A 19,788-nucleotide genomic window follows, 5' to 3' on the forward strand; every position below is an offset into this window, starting at 1 on the left:
TATTTCCACCAAATAGGAAAGGAGGAAGCCACTGAGTGCACTATACATATTTGCCCTTCCTGTCAAAGAGGGACCTGAAGAAGGACTTGTGTGACAGAAAATGACTGTTTTCTTTGTCCTGTAGATCTTACAGAAAAGCAGTGTTTCCTCTACTAACCTCTCCTCTCCTCTGGGCAATGACAAAGGTCTTGTACAGTTGGACAAAATCAGAACCTCAGTCTCCAACACTGCTCCCTAGCTTCAAAAAAAAAAAAAAAAAAAAAAAAAAAAAAAGGAAAAAGAGAGGGAAGTGGGGTTTGCTTATTTGCTTATTCTGGTTCTTCCCCTTTCTTCCCAAGAAGTCACAGGCCATCGGCTTGTATCCTGCACTCCGTCAGCCTGCAGGTTGACAAGTGGATTCACACCCTGTACGAGAACAGATCCCAGGTCTGTGAGAGAGGCCTTTTTGACACATTGTAAAGACATTATAAGCACCAACTTGTTATTGCCATGGTGGATTTGTCTCCCAGTCTGGACGGGGACCCTCTGAGGGGTCCTCAGGACCATCCTCTGCACTGATGAAGGGCTGGAAGCACATCGACAATCCTTTGGGTTTGGGAGATGTATTTATTTTCATTGCATTGGATGGGAGGCGCAAAGGTTTTTAACTCATTTTTTATGCTGTGTAACACACCTTGGATTTCTTCTCATAGATGATCCATGTAAAGGTTAAAGTAAATGCAATCACTGTGAAGTTCAGAAAAGGGATCCCATTAGCTGAAAGGGCAATTCATTGTATTTTTCAGTTTGCTGCAGTCTGGACTTCATCTCCCCCACTGAGTATGTCCATGTTTATATCTGATTACAAACTTGTTTTTTCTCTTAAACTCTACGGAGAAGTTTATCCTTGGTTACTTCTACTGTGGACTACTGGCTTTGCCTCTTTTCAACCTACGGATCAAAGACATTATATAAAAACAGTGCAATTATGACTAAGATAAACACTTTAAACTCTGTTGCTGTGATTTCATCCAGATTTTTTTTCTAGGTTTGTTATTAACACTCAAGTGACTCAATCAGCATTGGTAGCTATAAAACACACATTATAATCCCCCGCTGATCCATCATTTTCATTTGTACCAAGAAGACTTAAGTGGTGTAGCCTGTGTTTTATTTCCTTTTTCTAGCCTCCGTCAAAAGTACATGCCATTCTGCAATGTACACGTGATACTTAGAAATCAAAAGAATAACTAATTAATTGCATCCCACCTCCTCATGTGGAAAATGGATCTAAACTAGCATCTAAAACACAATGTGTTTGCTTTAAATAGCCAAATGCAGAGGGACCAGGGAGATCTGTGGGGAATTTCTGGCACCATGTGAAGATTCTTTCAGCCCTCGAATCCCCCACCCTTGAATTCTGTGGTGGGTTAGTGGGGAAAGGATATAAAATTGTGGAATTTTTTTTTAAAGGCCTTTCTCTTTGTTTTCTATTCTCCTTGGCTGCGCTCTTATATTTTAATACCGTATAATAGTAAGGAACAAGGAGGGTCATTCAAAAATATTTTTTAATCGTTATTAAAAACAGAACTGCCTTTTGCTGCTGCTGGACCACATTTACCTACAGAGTCCTAAAATGGCTGAAAGGGCTGCAACCATAGCTTCTTCTTCAGGCTTTTGAGGGGTGCCAACTCAAGCCTGAATGAATGCAAGTGGTAAAGAATGGCAGTCCCACACTCAGTTTTTACATGCTGCTGACCACTTTGGTGTCAAGGCACTTCCTAGGGGTCCAAAATTAGATACCAGCACTGCTTTCAGCCTTTTCAGCCTGGCTTTCCCCACTTACCACTCTTTCATTAAGGCATATTTAACTTTAATTCACCATGGTGGGACAGTAGCATGAATTTAAGGGCTTTGGTGAATGAAGAGGGGATTGCTCATGTATTAATAGCAATGTAGCTCTCTTGCAGTAACAAGAGAGGGAGTGAATGCTTGGTCCTTGTTGTGATGTCACTTAGTTCTCGTGTTTCTAAGACTACATTACGTGAACGTTCAGACGTTTTTGTGGTCATACATATATTGCACTTTTAGACTGTTTTACTGCATTAGGAAAAAAGAGCTGTAAATGCCTGAAGGAGCTTCTGGAAGGAAGGAGAATGGTATAGGGAATATGGGGATTTAGGATACAAGATTTAATTCAGAAGTATCAAGGCTGACTCAGCCTATTCCAGTAAAGGTGATGGAGTGCCTACATTTACTTTTTCTCTCTCCCCAAGCTGTATGTTCTCAGCACCTATCGCCACTTGCACAAATCAGCAATAAAGCCTCCAAACACTGGAATAACAGTTTTCTACCACCTGTGAGGATTTCTATTGCTTGCCTATTTTGTAAAGGATAATGTGGTTCTTAACTCCACATCTCCAACTTCTGTGCCGTGGGCAAGATATCAAACTTCTACACAACAGAAGTCAAATTCACTGGTCTAACTTCTTGAGAATAAGCAGATAATCCAAGTGCCCTGCTTACTCATACAGCCCCAGCTACTGGGAACTGAATCACAGACATTACATTGTATACAACGCAGAATGCAACACAGAACTATTAAGAACATTACTATCTATTAGCAGTCATAGATAAAAGCAAGTAAACAAGAATTAAGCATAAAAGTTAGAAGCAGATCATTGTAAGAGGATAATTTTGCTGTATTTATGCAAAAAAAAACCCCAGCAGTATAAAGAGAATGGTAATTTGGCTTGTGTAATGCATGAAGATCTGCCTGAGATTCTCCGTTACTACTTTTGACCATGGGGAAAAAAAACATAGCATGATTGGAGAGAAAAAAAACCCAAATCATTAAGAAGAGCAAAGTGCCATGTTAAAAATGACACAAACCATTCTCATTAGAGTCTACGTATCCTAGATTGTGCTCTTCAATGTAGTTACAATGAAATAATATTTTTTTCTCAAAAAGAATGAGGAAAAGATTACTTCAATAAATACCGTAAATCTCCCAAAATAGCTTCTTGTCCTGGATTATCTCAGGGCAAATGTCCAGCAGAAATTGCAGCAACATCACAGATATGTGAAGTGAATATCTTAGACCAGTCAAAGTATCTATTATTGCTCGTTTTTATCTTTCTCTAAAGGGAAGGAAGCTATGTTTGACCTCTGTGGAAGGTCAACAACTTAATTATTGTACTCAAGACAAAGCTACTCTGTGCACAGGAAATGAAAGCTACAGAGACACGCCATGAAAAGACAGACATTTTCCTCTCTTAAATAAATGAGACCTGCATAATTCAATATTGTTTTCATCCTGATCAAGACTTGTGGCTGGATGCTAAGTGATGTGCATTGGGAAGAACAGGGAACTCAGGAGCCTTTCTGCATTTGCAACACAAGTGTTAGGGCAGACAGTCAAAAAAAAATAATCTGTATGGAGAGAGCTGTCATCGCTGTTCTTTTGTTAGAATGTCAAATCCTACCTGTGGCAAATTCCCATCTGTGGAGCTGGCTGATCTTCATTTTTGACAGCTTGCCTGCTTGGTGATGACCCAACAGGATGATGTTGAGAGCACGCTGGTGACTTACAGTTAAGCTGGTGAAGTCAGGAAGAACTTAGGAGCTTCTATTGAAAAAAATGCAAATGGGAAAACAAAGGCAGAGGACCTGTGGAAAAACCTCCAGAGGTCATGCAATGAGAGGCTTAATCCTCTCTCACAAGAGAAATGGCTTTAGCTTGCACAGATAACCTGAATTCTGACATTTCTTACCTTTTGAATACCTGACAAATTCTTTCATATATAAAATGAAGAACAACCTGAGCAGCTCAGTCTTGAAAAGTTTATGAGTTTCAAGAAAACGGCAACCTTCCCAATCCAAGATCACCATTTAGCCAAAAAGTCTTCAGTGGTATTTTGAACTTCTTGGTTGCCACGCAGCCTTCTCTTATGAGTGGCAGAACTGCTGTGAAACTGGACTCCTTGTCAGGCAGTCGCCGTGATAACCGGCAGTGTTCACAATCACAGAGGCTTCACTTCAGATAAAGCATCCCAGATGGAAAAGCCCTAAGTTCCAAGTTCAGAAAGGATAATTTCTGCTTTATTCCCAACTATTGGGAAAATGGGAAAACTCTCTAAAGCAGGCAGATTTTTCAGTAAAGTCTCCACAGTGGCTGAGAAGTAAACAGTCTGGCTAGCAAGAATGACCGATTATACAAATCTAACAGAAGGAAATTTTAGGATGGCTGGCATTGGTTTTACGTATGTATGTCTGTATGTACTTACAAAGCCCAGCGCCTGTATCTGGGCCAAGGCTTTCACAGTCACTATTTCCAGGATGCAACCTATCATTTGTAGTCTTTGCTCACCAACACATGACCTTGCATTCTGCTGTTTTAAAATACACGTTCAAAGGGGGCTAGTTTACCAAGTGATGCAGTTTGCCTTGCAGACCTGACCCACTTTGTTTATTTACCACCAGAGTATATCTGCAATTTTTCCAGCATATTATTTATTTTTTCTTTCAAATCCTTGATAATGATGATGAATAGCCCAGGGACAAGAACAAATCATTGCAGAACCTTGATAAAAATACCCTCCTGATACATTTCTGTCCTGGTAGATCAGTTTAGTCATTTAGTATCTGCTACATTGTGGGTAGTGATATTTCAGGACAAATAGGACAAATTTGTACAAATTTTGTACAAATACAAAACTATACAGGATCAAAACTATAATGACTGGTGCCTTTATGTTAACATTTCTTTAACTAAATGTTGATTGTTTAGCACATCTGATTTTCTTACAATTGTCTCCGAACTGATGTGAGGTTAAATGGCCTGTATCTGTCTGGGCAGGCTGGGAAAAGGGGATCTCCTCCTTCGTCCTTTTAAAATAATGAAACATTTGTTCACTTCAAGGTCTCTGGAATTTCCACAGTACCTTATGAAATCTGGGGCTCAACAAGAGATGTTGATATAAAATATGGCCTGCTATAAGCAAGGGTAGAAAAAACTTGGCCTTAAGGCTTGGAAACAATTTTGTAACTCTTAGTTTCAATCAGATCACTGTGGAAATGGATAGTATTTGTTCTTGTGGGTTAGCAATTGGTCCTGGTTTTGATTCTGATGTATTCAGCTCCCTTAAAACAACATCGAATTTCTGCAATTTATATCCATCTAAAATCTCCAATGTCAAATTACTGAGTTGTGCTGACTCCAGCAACACCATGATGTGGCATTACCTGGCTTCCACCTGTTACAGTAAATTTCCTGTGTTTGCACTAGAGTGGGCCCCAGCTTGCAAATATCAGCAGAACTTGCCTGAAGTGCAGGTTTTTATGAGGCTGCCTGAAGTAGGCAATTTCACCTGGTTTTGAGTTTCATTAGGAAAGCTTTGCTCCAGTTACAACTATTTTTAAGGGTAACAGGGCATCACCACACCCTCTTTACAAATGGAAAAAAAAATGTTCATCCTTCAGGAGAACATCACTGCACAGAGACATCACTGGGAGACCATCTGACAGCAGACGTGCTTTTCTAATTGTTTTTTGTTTCGATCTAATTTTGAAAGCTCTGAAAGAGTTTTTGTTTCTTCCCCTACCACACTGAATGAATCAACTCCTCCTTCACTCTCCCATATTTTCAGGCTGTGCATATGAAGAGCCATTTCTGTGGGATAGTGGATTTGCTCTGAAGACACAGTGCCCTCTCCGAGAGCCTGACAGGTAAACAGATGGCAAAGAAAAGTTGTTGCTGGGTACCAGGGTACAGCCCTGAGGAGAAGTATGAAGTTTGTCCTGAAGTACAAGTAACTATGTCCGGTTGATACTACTCCCATAAACACTGGTGACAAATCTATTAAATTGAAAGTTCTGTCTTTTAACAATAAGGATATCTGAAATCAGATCCTTAACTCTGCAGGAAAAAGGGCACTTGAACACTGGCGATATATTAGGAGAAATCCTGCAAGAGAGAAAACTCTTTGATTAAAGATCTGTCTTTAAGAGACTCCCCATAGTGCTTTCCCTCATGCTTCTGAACAAAGATAAAGCTAGAGATCCATCTTGTCTTACTTTTCTTCTCAGAGTACAGAATACCTGTTTGCTCAGGACGTTATTTTCCTTTCATCAAGAAGGATGGTTTTCACAGATACACTGTTTATATGGGCGCAGGGTCAATCTCTGTGCATTTTCTTCCACCCCTACTCACAACAGAAAGAAAAAAAAATTGCATAAAAACGGAATAGCTTTCACCACTACTTTTAGGGCTGATCCAATGTCAGCATTTCTGTTTCAAGAATAACTCCCACTTTCAACACCACAGAGGTAGAACTGGTCTTTATTGTTCATTAAATATCTAGAGGGCAGGACTCCCTCCTGAAGTGCGTTAGGGTAAGTGGCTATTGAGCTCAGTTGAAAAGAACTCAGTTCACACCATGATTTCTTACAGTTCTTGTGGATTCTGACGGCTAGTTTCCCCTTATAAATCTGCAAATATACTTGCAGAGATGGACTTCCTAAGATAAAGAGGTAGCACCAGGTCCATGTCTTCCAGTTTCATGCGTATTTCTTTGAAGTCCTAAACTATTTGATGCCTTTTTGTAAACCACAGAGCAATTCTGTTCAGTGACTATTCTGTGGTAGTATAAAATTGACCAAAAAAGTTTGGTCAACAAGATGATTCAGGCTCTGCCTGGAGAAGAGAAGGCTCTGGGGAGACCCGAGAGTGGCCTTTCAGTATCTAAAAGGGGGCTGTGAGAAAGAAGGGGACAGACTCTTTAGCAAAGCCTGTTGTGATAGGACAAGGGGAAGGAGCTTCAAAGTAGAAGAGGGGAGATTCAGATCAGAGATAAGGAAGAATTTTTTACAGTAAGGGTGGTCAAGCACTGGAACAGGTTGCGCAGAGAGTTGGTCGATGCCCTGTTCTTGAAGACATCCAAGGTCAGGCTGGACAGGGCTCTGAGCAAGCTGATCTAGTGCAGGTGTCCCTGTTCATTGCAGGGGGTTGGACTAGACAGCCTTTAAGGGTCCTTTCCAATTCAAATGATTCTATGACTGTATGATTATAAGAGGAGTCTGGTATGGAGAGGGATGGAAGACTCTAAGTCTTAAGGTTTGTTAGTAATTCATTTATGCCCTATAAAGTTCCTTCTGCTCCTTACATGGTGTGTTTCAGGACATGTCCTACATTTACTTAGGATTTTTCATTGATGTCCCTCAAGTTTGTAGCAGAAAGACTGTGCTGAACAGTGGCATGACAGTTCAAGCAGTTCCCTCAAGTTCTTGACATTTTTGCAAAGACTTTACCCAACACAAATTTGAAAGCATTAGCTGTAATGCACAAAAAGTGCAATCCAGGAGTAGCCAGACAGAGATAACCTGCCTCTCTTTTCAAAATGACAGCAATGGAATCCCAACTGTGCTTTCCTGCAGGCCTGTTATTCAGGTCAGGAGAGGGACCCACCCGTAATAATTCCATTCTTCATCTAATTTTATTTTAACCACATCCCTGTCTTCTCCAGCCTAGCTGAGTGTGAGCTTTTAACAAAATATGCTGGCTCCTTCTTTTTTAATTTACTCCGCAGGCCTTATACTTTTAACTATTTATTTGTTTAAAGGAAATCTGTGAAGAATATTTTTTGTCTCCATTAATAAGATGGCATTAACTGTAACCTTGGTGCATTGGCTGCCAGAAAAGTTTCTTTCTGAAGAATAAAAAGACACCAAAAATCAGTGTTTCACTGACACAGCACTGATAGTAGAGCACTTTCAAAGCCATGCTTCCTACGGTTCTTGTTTGCAGAAAGTGGCTAACTCTGGCCATATACACATAGCAAATACATCCATTTCTGCCTGTAACTTGTGTCTTGGGATGCAGCAAGCAAGCATGGCAATTTATACCAGACACTGGAGAATATGAATATTTTCTTTACTACTCAACTTCAGGAAAGGATAATTACTGTAAGCAAAACCAGATGAAAATCTGAGAATATTTTATGATCCACTTTCATTATAAAAAATCTCTATTAGCCTTAGAACAATGGGGCCAAATTCACACTCAGGGTAACATCACTGACATCAGTAGAACACTAGAATTAATTTGGCCCATGGGATCTACTTGAAGATATAACATACTGTCAAAGGAATGACAGCCAAATTCTGTGGAGAAAAATCTTTCTATACTGACTAATTTAGCATTAAAAAGACAGCACAGCTGTACAAGCAGTAATCCAGTGGGCTGGATCTTCAACTGCAACTCTGCTTATGTCTGTACAATAACTACCTGAGACTCTGGCCAGATGCCTTTTCCAGACAAAGAAGAAGATCACAGAATAAATATTATTCAACACTGGAACGATGTTCATGTGACATTCAGACAAACAAAGAGAAGGACAGTGGGAGGCAGAATTTAAGAGGAACCAAGTAGCCAAAAATCTAAATGAAATGCTGACAACCCTTCCTAATCCTTACTGACCCTGTCTTCTCTGCCTCTCTTTTCCATTAAGCAGTCTCCTGAACAACAGTAAGCTGCACAGACAATCAACCAAAAAAGCAGAAGGCTTTTTTTTTTTTTTTGCTGCTTCTGTTGTTATTCATTTATTTTTAAACTGAAAATTCTCATCTGTATCAGTGATGACGTTTTAATGAATCCATCAATCACTACAAACTCCAAACTAGAATCCTACATAAAAGAGATCTATTTGTAATACGTGCCCTAAGCCCATACCTAACAAAATTAGTTCTCAGACAATGCAGGCCTTTCATTGCTGTCTCCATGGAATCGTAGACAATTAAGCTGGACAGAGCATCGTCGGTCCTCAAATCCAATCCCCTACACCTAGCATCGCTCTATCCCTGAGTGCGTTACCTAATCCTTTGCTGACTGATTTTGACCCACCTTACAACTTCTCTTCCACTGCCAAGTTTTCATTGTGCTTTGCCTAAGCTAGCTCTTGATCACCCTCACAAGTCTCTGGTTCCTTATATCAATGTTTTTCAGGGTCTTCTGAGTGCTATCTCCTCTTTCCTTAATTACTACAGGTCTTCCCAATATTGCCTTTTGCTTTTTCTTTACTCATTTGCCCTGCAGGTCTTATTTCAAGGGCAGGCCAGCAAAGGCTGCCCGTGACCTCTGCCACCAGACTGGGATCCTCAGGGCACATTCATAGCCATATCATAAACTTTTTAGCTGCTGCCATGTGCAGAAAATTCCCCAGGCTCCTATACCACAACTTGATTCTTTGCTTCTCTTTTTACAGCTAACAGATCTGTTACAATCTGCTTTCATTACCTTTGCACCGTTTCTCTTAGGTTGATATTTGGCAATTCTCACTTTGTTACTCTGCTGAATTACTGCAGGATTGCTTTTCTCTGCTGCCCTGCCATTTGTCCTGTACCTATAGCATTTGAACTACTAGGCTGTAGGTACCTAGGCCTATCATGCATAATAGAGAAACAGAAGACTATCACAAGCTGTTAAGCAATAAAAATCCCTACAACATGATCTCTTGTGGTTCAAGATTTTAGTGAAATCCTGGATAGTCATTTGCAAAAAAGCTGACATGCAGGGTTTGAATTTAATGTCACATTTCCACTCAAACTGTGGCATTGTTTGAACACAACAGCTTTGGGATCCTGGCAAAAGAGTAAAACTGTCCAAGCTGTTCCACTCTGGTTTGAATTATCTCTCTTTTTATTTATTTATTTTCAGCTTTGAAGTCTGTGTACTTTAAAAATCAATGAACATCATATTAACAAGCAGACACTAATTACATTTTAACAAACTGGAAAGGCTTGGCTACAAATCTTTGTAAAGATAAATTCCCATTTTAAAAAGTTGCCTAGTCCAATTGACATCACTGGAGCAAGACAAAAGGATCTCTTTCCCAGAATTTTTTTCTATAATACATGAGTCCTCACCATTGTACCATCTTGTAGATCAAGTCTGGTAAGCAGAGTACTCGTGTCTTGTACAGGATTAATGGAGAAATGAAAAGATTGCTCAGGTAATGACAATACTTAGCTCTTTGACAGCTCTTCTCATCAATTCATGTTTTACAAATAAATCAGGATCACTACCACAGTTTTACAGAGGAAAAAAAAGTGAGGCAAAGATCATTAATGTGTCTCATCTACAGTTACTTAGAAGGGTGGAGATAGAACCAAGTGGATTCTTTTAGACTGAGCATAGAGAGCTGTTCGGTACATTACATTGGTTGGCTGAGAAGAGGAACTCTTAACATTTGGGCACTGGAATATACAGTGGGAGACAGAGAGTTCGGATCCACATGTTCTGCAGATAGAGAAATGTCTAAAGTATGCGTATGTGGTCCACAAATTATATCATGTCTCTTTTGAGTGCTCTGGCTGCAGGCAGCTGCACCCTTAGTATTAACGGATTTTTCAGAAGTAACTCCCACATGGAAGTAAGATCCCCACCAATATGTACAACAGTTTCTGTACTGCACAGAGAGCCAAGGCATCACGAGGTTTGTGTGGTAACACGGGGAGTGTAGGACACATGGCATACTGGTGTCTGAGCAAGCTCCAGGAAACACACGGTGGAAGTTGCGCTTTTGTAACATTCCCATTGATTTCATCACTTCTGTGCTATTCCAGAACAGCTGCTGGAAGGGTCAGCAGATGAGAAACCCACTTCAGACAAGAGGCTACCACCTGCAGCACAGCAAAAGCCAGCCTGTGCCAACAGCCATTTATTGGGACTAGAGAGCATCATGCTGGAAGCCAGTAGGCTCAGCAGCCCACTTCATGCTGTGCTCTCACCAGATAAAACAGACCTGCTGCTTGCTGTGCTGGGAGCAGAAATGGAGCTATGGTAGGTAAGGACTGCAGACATAATGAATGATGCTTAATGGTAGCACGAGAGATCAGTTTGGTGCTCCAGAAACTGGAGGATACATACAGTTCTGGCCTACCCACAGGGTAACAGAGGCAGAGAATTTTCACAGAAAGTTCTTTGAGGGACTTTGAGGGACTCAGTGGGATGGTACAAAAGCAAGCTTCACTTGTCATGTTTGGCACTGTTGTTCCACAGTGACACATATCACATTTCTTCTGTTACTGCAAGTACTTGACTTACCTTCAAAGGTCCAGATTTCATGGCAACACCTTCTGGTTGAGCTTGTTTGTCAGAAAGATACTTATCTGCTGGAATAATCCACAGAGCATGTCCTTCTGTACTTGAAAAAAAAGAGATCCACCTGTAGCACTGGCACCTTAGCAAGGACGTGCAGTGAGAGCATCACAATCATCAAAGACTCTGTGCATGACTACTACTAGCATCACCTCTGAACAATTTTCAGCACCAATACTGTTCGCTGCAGATGGTGGCTCAAGCATCACTGCAAACCTGGCTATCCCTGCAGCTCAAGCTATTGAACTTGGGTCTATTGATAGTAATTAATACTACTTGGTCTTTGTGTAGCATCTGGTAGGTGTGACTATCTATAAAACATAAGAGAATATGAAGCGTCAGGGACATCTGCTATAGACTCTGTCTATTCTGCCTTCTCACCATGAACAACTTGGAGTCACACATGGGCTATAGCATCTCTTTTTGCCTAGCTCAAAATCACTATTTGAATATCAAAGATTTAAGTTTCCCTCAAACCTGATTTAAAAAAATGTAAAACTCTTCCAATGCTCACAGAAAAAAAAATTGTTTGCACACACTCAAATCTACCTCTCTATTACCTTTCCATCTGACAAACGTGTTGGATTTATCGCTGCTCCCTTACTACGTCCTGTCAGTGTGTCAAAAGAGACATGCTCAGCTCTTTGGTGACTGCTGAGCATCCGGTCTGATTCAGGCCCCATGCTCTCATTCTGTTGTTGCTGAATTCTTATTTTATGCGGTCAGTTGTGTGGTCGCTTTGGGGCTGTCCTGATGAGTCTGACTCTCCGTTTTACTAATGGACAGAGCGAGAGTCTCATTAGTTTGTGACTGGTCTGCAGCAAGCACAACCAATATTGGATGTGTGAGTAGATGAGAGAAACACTGTGATCTGAGCTCCTTAAAAATAACTGGAGGCTGGAATGTTCAGTTACCAATATTGGGATGGCATCTGCCATTTCTCAGCCTGCAGTGTGGCTTCTTTAAAATTTGGTCCTGATCTGTGTTTAATTTGAAGAACAATTAAACTTTAAGCACAGATAAAAAGCAGATTAGCATATATTAGACGATTGCTATTGCATTTCTAAGGAAGCTAGAAAATATATATTCAAAGAAACACCTTTAGTGTAGGCTGGTTTTCCTACTTTGTTATTTTTCCCTATTTCAACAGGATAGGGAAATATGCAATTCCCATTCAAGCAAACACATTTTGGGAAAAAGAAGAAAAAGGGAAAGAAAATTCAAATCCTACCTTAAATAAATTGAATCCCATGTCATGGTCATCTGTGAAGAGCAGCAGCTGTGGAACAGTCTGGAGACATCAGCATTCAGATCTCTCAGTAACAGACGCAGGCAGCTCACCTCACACTGACAGGTCCCTCTTTAGTTGCCACAGGTTTAAACTAACAGTACCGACTTCAAAGCAAGGTTTAACCTGATCTACACCTGTGTGAGTAATAAGTCAAACCTACTCTTGGTTCAGCAGCTTGCGCAGGTCAGATGTACAGCTGAGAAACTTAGCAACAGCAGTAGGAAACTTTTATGTGAAAATGAATGATTAAGGTCTGCAGGAGCTGTGAGGATACCAGGAAAATGAGGCAGAGAGAGGCAATGCCTACAATCCAGTGATAACACGCTTCAGGTCCCATGCAGGTGCCTGCGTGCTTTCCCTGAGACCTGGAGGATGGAAACTTGCAGAAAAGAAAGAACAATGTAAAGAGGGAAGAACCACCTTGACAAATAAGATAAGCCCAGGAAATGGAGGCTTTCTGAAAGATGAGGTGGGATAAACGTACAGGGAAGAGCAAACAACTCAGCTGCTTTGTCAAACAGACAATTGGAGTCTTCCCCTAGCATGAAGGTCAATCAAGATTTTAGGTAAGATAACGAGATGCTGGAACTGTAGTTTGCCAGCCAAAAGTTGGTGTGCACATACTTACATTTCCGCTGGGTTAAAATATGACGACTTGAGCAATTTTTATTTATTGAAAACAGTTCTTCAAAACCCTCTAAAACAACTACAGAGAACTACGTCTCCCAAGAACATGCGCACTTAAAGATGGACTATATTGCAGGAAATGTGATCCTTATGCTAGATGTGCTAATTCCCTAATAAATACTCCACCAGTTTCTTCTTAAGCTAGCTAAAATAGGGTCTTCCAAGTGGTGATCAGCTCTAAATCTACTAAAATTGATGTAAATCTGGAAAATCTCCACTGAAATTACACTGGTGGAACAACCAGTGCCAGACCATAACTCAGCCTCATGGGGAAAAATCTAAGAGTTTGGAGTTCCTGGGGGTTGTATTATAGTGGGGCAGGGATTTCTCCCAGAACATTCCCCAAGCACAGGGGTAGTCCGCCTGTACTTGCTCTAATGTGTAAGGGATGGAAGAAATCAGAAGAAAGCATACAATAAATCAACCAACAGTCTCTGAAAAATAGCTGTCCTGTCTCCTTAATATGAGAGAGAGTAATGTTCTGAGGGCAGGAGGAATTCAGCCTTAGACAGAAAACATTCCCCTATAGGCGGACAAAAAGTGATTATTCCATAGCTTAATCAATCTCAGGCCTCTCTTTGAGGAAAAAAGCATGCTGCCTGCAACAGCACATATAATAATGCTTGCTGAAATATAAACTACGGCCAGACACCCCAAGATGGAAGGTCAGAAGTCAACTGAGGATCTGGCCGCAGATGTTCGGCAATGGAGATCAAAATGCAATATATCAAGCTCAGTACTTTTCCTCGAGGAACAGGTTGTGAAAATTTCTCAGCCCATCTCCTTTGTAGTAGTGCACTCACCCTGCATGTAGCCAAGCTGCAAATCACAAATCACCAAGTTACTTAAAGACAAAGCCCACCTTTCCTAATTTCTCCATGTCCCATGTCCAAGGATATTTTAATATTTATACAGTGAATTTGCTCTTGTCCACAAACACAGCTCCCTTGGACCTCTGCAGTGCTTTTCAAGTCTGGAGCGAAGAATCACATGACACCACTTAGTCCCGCCCCAGCCCTTGATAAATGTTTCCTAAAGCCAACATCTGATATCATGGAATGTGTTGTAATCAGTTCTTAAAGTTATAGCACCACTGGATTTTTATTAACTTGCATGACAACAACAACAAAAACCCAACAAAAAGTGGCCCCTCATAACCAATCAGCCTTGTTATATCCTGAAAGCAGCTTTAACAAGCAGAGAGTAATATAGTGTAATTGGTACTCCGCAATTTAATTGTACTGTTCTTAAATCTAATATTGCAGCTGCGGGTTAAGTTTACACCACAGCTTTCAAGAGAACATGAAAGTGTGGTACATCTGTGCAACAGAAACCTAAACATCTCTCATCTGATGTGTTTACAATGACATTTGATAGTGTGGAATGGTTTGGAGTTCATTCTTAAAGCTGCAGAACCACTTTTCAACACCACAGAAAAGGGAAAAAGCTACAATATCCCTCCAACTACCCAGCCCACACGAGGCCGATGGTTCTGCTGCTGAAGGCATTGCAGGGAAGCTGCAGACTGTAACATTTCCTCCAAGCATCTTTGAGCATTTGTCACTTGAGCAGTGGAAAGGAGAACAAGGACGTCTTCCTCTCAGATGACATAATCAATTATTTGAAAAATAAGCCACTCAAAAAGCCTGCAGCCTGACAAGCAAAACAATCCCTGACATGCATAAACCAGACAAGAACATTTCAAGAAATGTTATTAAGTGGGTGACCTTAGTGCAGTTAGGAATGGCGGAGCTCTCAATTTAGCAGGTGGGAGAACTGCTCATGGTATCCTGAACGTCACAATTCTGTATAACTAACAACTTGGGCATTATGTACTTGTTAGTGAATTTATTAAGCCCATAAGTAGTTCAGGAAACTTAGGAATGGGCCCATAAATGTCATCTGCAGTTTGTGAACTGCGAGTATCTGACTGTTTTGATCAAGCTTTTTACGGGAAAGTTAAATGGTTATTAAAATTATTTACTGCTGCTACATGAAAAGGGAGCAAGCCTGCTGAGAAGCTCTCGTCGTGCTAAGATGGGGAAGGCTGTAGGTCAAATACATTAGAATAAAAACATTTCTTTATTTCTAAGCCCCAACTTTTCTATAATATGAGGCTTACAGTATATTGAAGTGGCAGAGAAAGGGTCTGTGGAAGGGAGGAAACATTCCTCTTTCCCATAATCTGTTGTCAGAAATATCTGATGAGGTAACTGTTCTTGTTCTCAGCATTAGCCGTCTTCTAACTCTTTTTTTGTCCCTGGAAAAAGGCACGATAGGGCAAATTAGTTAAGAGGTCACTTTCTGCTCTGTAGCAATCCACAGCGATGTCTTGATTTATGCTCTTCAGCAGACAGAATTCAATTTCACTGATGAAGCTCAGTTATACTGCCATACTACACTGGATCCATTTGGTTTTTAACCTTTATTCTTTCAGTCAAAATTAGGACTATCTGAAGCCTCTTCATAAAAAGGGGCCATAACAAAAGCTGTATGCTAGCAACATGATCAATGGATGCATTCATTCTGCATAAAAAATACCATAAGAAGAACAGATCTCCTGGGAGGCAAATCTGTATCAATATTCCAGTCTCTTAAATACAGAAATTTGATACATTAAAACACAAAAATCAAGCCTTCCCTCCTTTCAATTAACTGAGAAACAAAAATTGTCCTTAGAAGGAAAGAAATGCATTCATATTTGGTTTTTGGGTTTTCCCCCCTTTGTAGCATCATAATGTTCTCTTCATGGGTAGAAAACTTAATCTTCAAATTCAAACTGATTTTCTTCATACAGTTCAGGATGAGATGACTTGGAATACCGTGAATATTTCAGCTGTAGAAAATCACCCAATTCATCCAGAGCATTCAAAACCTGTGTAAGAACCATCACACTATGTCAATTCTCTTGGGAAAAGATATGGAGTTTCATTATCTTCAACTTTACAGCAGAAGAACAAGGCCATAAAGCCATCACACAAAGTGTACAAAGGGCAAATGTTGCTTTTACGTTTCTCATAATGAATATTCAGCCACTGATGTACAACAGCATCCATGAGAATGCATGAGAAAGGACTCCTTCAGTAGACCATGGTGTATCAGTCAGAATGTGAGCACAGATTAAAAAGATGACATTCTAGAAGCATGGGGTCAAACAATAATCCAGGTAAAAAGTGATGATTGCTTTTGAAAAAGACAGGCAATACTTCAAAAAGTAAGGCATTTTGAAGTAATACTTCAAAAAGTAAGGCAATACTTCAGTGTTTCCATACAGATCCTGAAGACTGAAATATATTTTCTTGGATGAGACTCAGAACAAAATGCTAATCAGAGTCCTCGTAAACACCCTGCAAGGTATTTCTAATGCGTTCCACTGTTTTCTTGTAGTATCACAGGCAGAATTAGTAATGCTTTAGGACTGTATTGCAATTTGCTGAGCTGTGCCCCCAGCTCTCAGCAGATTCAAAAAGTGCTACATCACAGAAAAGCAGCTAAACGTCTTGCAGCATCTTAACCACACTCAAGAAGTGCCAGACCTTTGGCAAAGAAAACAGCAAATTAGATTGTGAGCTTGTTTCTGTTAGGCCACTGAAACGTGCTCAAGAATAGAGAGAAATATTTCAGTAATGGCTCATGCAAAAAGATAGCTTCAAAATCATTAAGGAGGTTGTTATTGACAGCTTGCCCTTTAAGTGGATCTTTCCTTTTCATAGTTCCAGACTAAAATTCAAAGTAAGTTTTGCCAAAGGGAGGTGGAGGTTTTCACTGTGCTTGTTACCTGTTACTACACTGGATTTAGGAATGTTCACAAAGTATTTGCCCTAAGAAAACCTTTCAGCCTGCGTGTAATTAAACTCAGGGCATTTCCATTCCCCCACAATGTAAGGACATTTAAAGAATGCCACAAACAGTACAGAAATGACTTCAATTTCCAAGGTAAAACCACAGTATGTTCAAGAATGATAGCTGGGAAATGTTTCAGGCTGTCACTGGCACCAGGAAGCAGTGATGTGCAAGTAGGAGAAGCAAACATGCAGTGATGGCTTACAGATGTAAGCTTGACAGATGTAAGCTTGGGGTGGGTGGTGAGGAAGCAAAGGAAAGCAGCAACCTCAAGAGATTAATCTTCAGATCAACCTCCTTTATTTCTACCAGTTATGTAAGCCAAAATCTGTACAGCCAAAGAGTAAAAGGTGACAGCAATCAAGGCGTGTACATAACGTGATTTTACGACATCATACCCTGCTAATAACTACTGCAACTTTAAGAACAGCAGGGATTTTGCACTGCACACATGCAAAGCAGATTTCTCAGTGTTGTTCGAGTGAGGCCCACATTGGCACAGGAGCTGGTTAACCAGGCAGGGCTCCCACCTCTAGCCCATACGAATCTCAGGATGCAAACAGGAGTCAGGGGCTCTTTTCAGGCAGACACAGGTGTTTGCCTGCATGAAGAAGTGGCATCTTCTACTCAAATGCCTTCTATGTTCCCAGGGTTAGTTTTATGGTTTGTTTTTCCTTTAAGCATCATACTTGTACAAAGAGAAGAAAATGAAATCTTGAAACGTACTGCTACCCTCAGCACTGCCTGCCTCTAAGTTGGTTTATTCTGAGAATGATGATTATATATGAAGCCAAGAAAAAAAGACCTTCAGCAAGAAGGGTAGATGAAAAATGTCGAAGAGTTTGTTTTTTTTTTTTTAAACACATTTCTGACTGTGTTGGAATGGAAGTCTCAACGTATTCTTGATAGTCTTTCTATTGTCAGAGAAAGTTACGGAGCTGAAGGGGCCAGACAGCACCAATTAAACCTCATTAGGTTTAAACCATTCTAAATACCGTTTACAGTTTCCACCTGTACCCCCAAGGCTGTCCCATGTACTACTGCAATTTGAGAAACAAGTAGAAATACAGAATGAACACAGGGGCATAGAAAAACTGATCTGCAATTATTGCACATCAGTTCAGGCTTCCTACTCTGATAGTTTTGACCTATCAGTTAACTTTTTTGTCTTGCTGTGTTTTTCATGTATGTCTTCATTAGTTGTGACAGATTTGGCCACTACTAGAAATAGAAGAACATAGTAAGTTAACTGTCTCATAATCTGTATTTTAAAATAAAATATATAAGGCTACAATGCCTTTAAAGATCAAGTGATAAGACTAGAAGAACAAACATAAAAATGAATTACTGAGATACAAAGTAACAGAGACACAGCTCCTCCCAACCCCCTTGGCATCTGAAATTAATTTCAGCAGGACATCTGTGCTTACCGTGTCTAACATCTCCCGTGTATGTGCAGCTGACACACAAAACCGAGCCCTGGACTCTGTGATAGGAGTAGCTGGAAACCCAACCACAACAACCCCGATATTTTTTTCTAACATGCGTCTTGCAAAAGCCCTACAGAGGGAGAAAGAAAAAAAACAGAAGTAAATTACCTCTAATAAACTGACCACAAAGAGAAAACATTCAAGTGTAATAAAACAATGGGTAAAATCTTGACTTCAATTGAAGTGGATGGTAACATTCTCACTGAATTCCATAAAAGCCAGAATCTTATCAGTAGGACCAAATTGTTTGCTGTTTAACAGCTCACAAAACCAAGTGAGTATCAAATACTACTGGTACGACAGCAGAGGAAGTATTGTAGAGTAGAACCGAGTCATTTATGTCAATCAAAGGCTTTGAGTGCAAATCAAAGTGTATGGGCCTTTGCAGACCTCAAGCACTGAAGAAGCCAGGCCTTTGGAAGGTCTTGGAGCTTGTTTCCAGCTCATCAACAGGAATCAAACAAACTGTGTGATGGTTTAGTTGCTCCTACAAGCATTCTGCTTGTTTGGGAGCATTTTGCGAGGCCTGTACTACACCTAGAGCACACAACCACTCTAGGTAACCTGCAAAATCTCCCTGTGTGCTGACCACTATATTTGTTATGTCTGTGTCACAGCATAAGTGCTGCTTGATGGGTACTGAATGGTAAAACATCTTCTCTGTGCAAAGATTGTTCAAATATCAGATGGGGATAAAGAGAATCCATCAAAACCAACTCATACATCAAAGGCTATTTATCCCTTTCAAGGATTGCTAGTTAAAAAATCCAATTTCTAAATGATATCAGGAATGTTATTCCATGAAATCACCTAACAGATGCTGCTTCTCCTATGAAACATCTACCAAAAACAACTATATTTTTCTATATATATCAACTATATATAGCTTATACCAAGTAACCTTCAAAGTGAAAGATGTTGGTTTTGCCTATCAGATGTTTTCAGTACTTACCCTATCTTACCAGGCATATAAAGGAGTAATGGGACCACAGGAGAATCATCATTGCCATAGATGATGAAGCCCATTTCGTGCAGTCTTCTTCTGAAGTATCTCGTGTTTTTCCCTAGCTGGCGCACTCTCTGGAGCCCTGAAATGTGTCAGTTGGGAGAATAGTCAGTGCAAAGGTAATGGGCTGGAAACAGCTGTGGGTAACAATTCAGAAAGTTCAACTGAGATATACACATCGCCGCTTCATTTAGAATAAAAGCATGGAATGAGCAAAATGCAGATATATGGACTGTTATGGCATTGTAGGACAGACAGCTGATATTTCTGTGCTTTCAAGGTGCCTTCCCACTGGCAGAAACTGTCTTGTTTCATATCTTCTGGGGATATAGACGTG

General features: G+C 40.3%; 1 protein-coding gene across 1 annotated transcript in view; it reads right to left on the reverse strand.

Moving 5' to 3' along the window:
* Positions 1–15,873: 15,873 nt before the first annotated feature.
* Positions 15,874–19,788, reverse strand: part of SPTLC3 (serine palmitoyltransferase long chain base subunit 3) — a gene marked incomplete at both ends in the record, with an annotated part of 75,950 nt that continues 72,035 nt past the window's right edge. Inside the window, 3 exons of the mRNA XM_079532497.1 lie at positions 15,874–15,987; positions 18,386–18,515; positions 19,398–19,533. Of these exons, the coding sequence (XP_079388623.1) occupies positions 15,874–15,987; positions 18,386–18,515; positions 19,398–19,533 (380 nt within the window). The remainder of the gene's footprint in view (positions 15,988–18,385; positions 18,516–19,397; positions 19,534–19,788) is intronic.

Source organism: Tetrao urogallus (assembly GCF_951394365.1).
Source record: "Tetrao urogallus genome assembly, chromosome: 2".
NCBI classification, from domain to species: domain Eukaryota; kingdom Metazoa; phylum Chordata; class Aves; order Galliformes; family Phasianidae; genus Tetrao; species Tetrao urogallus.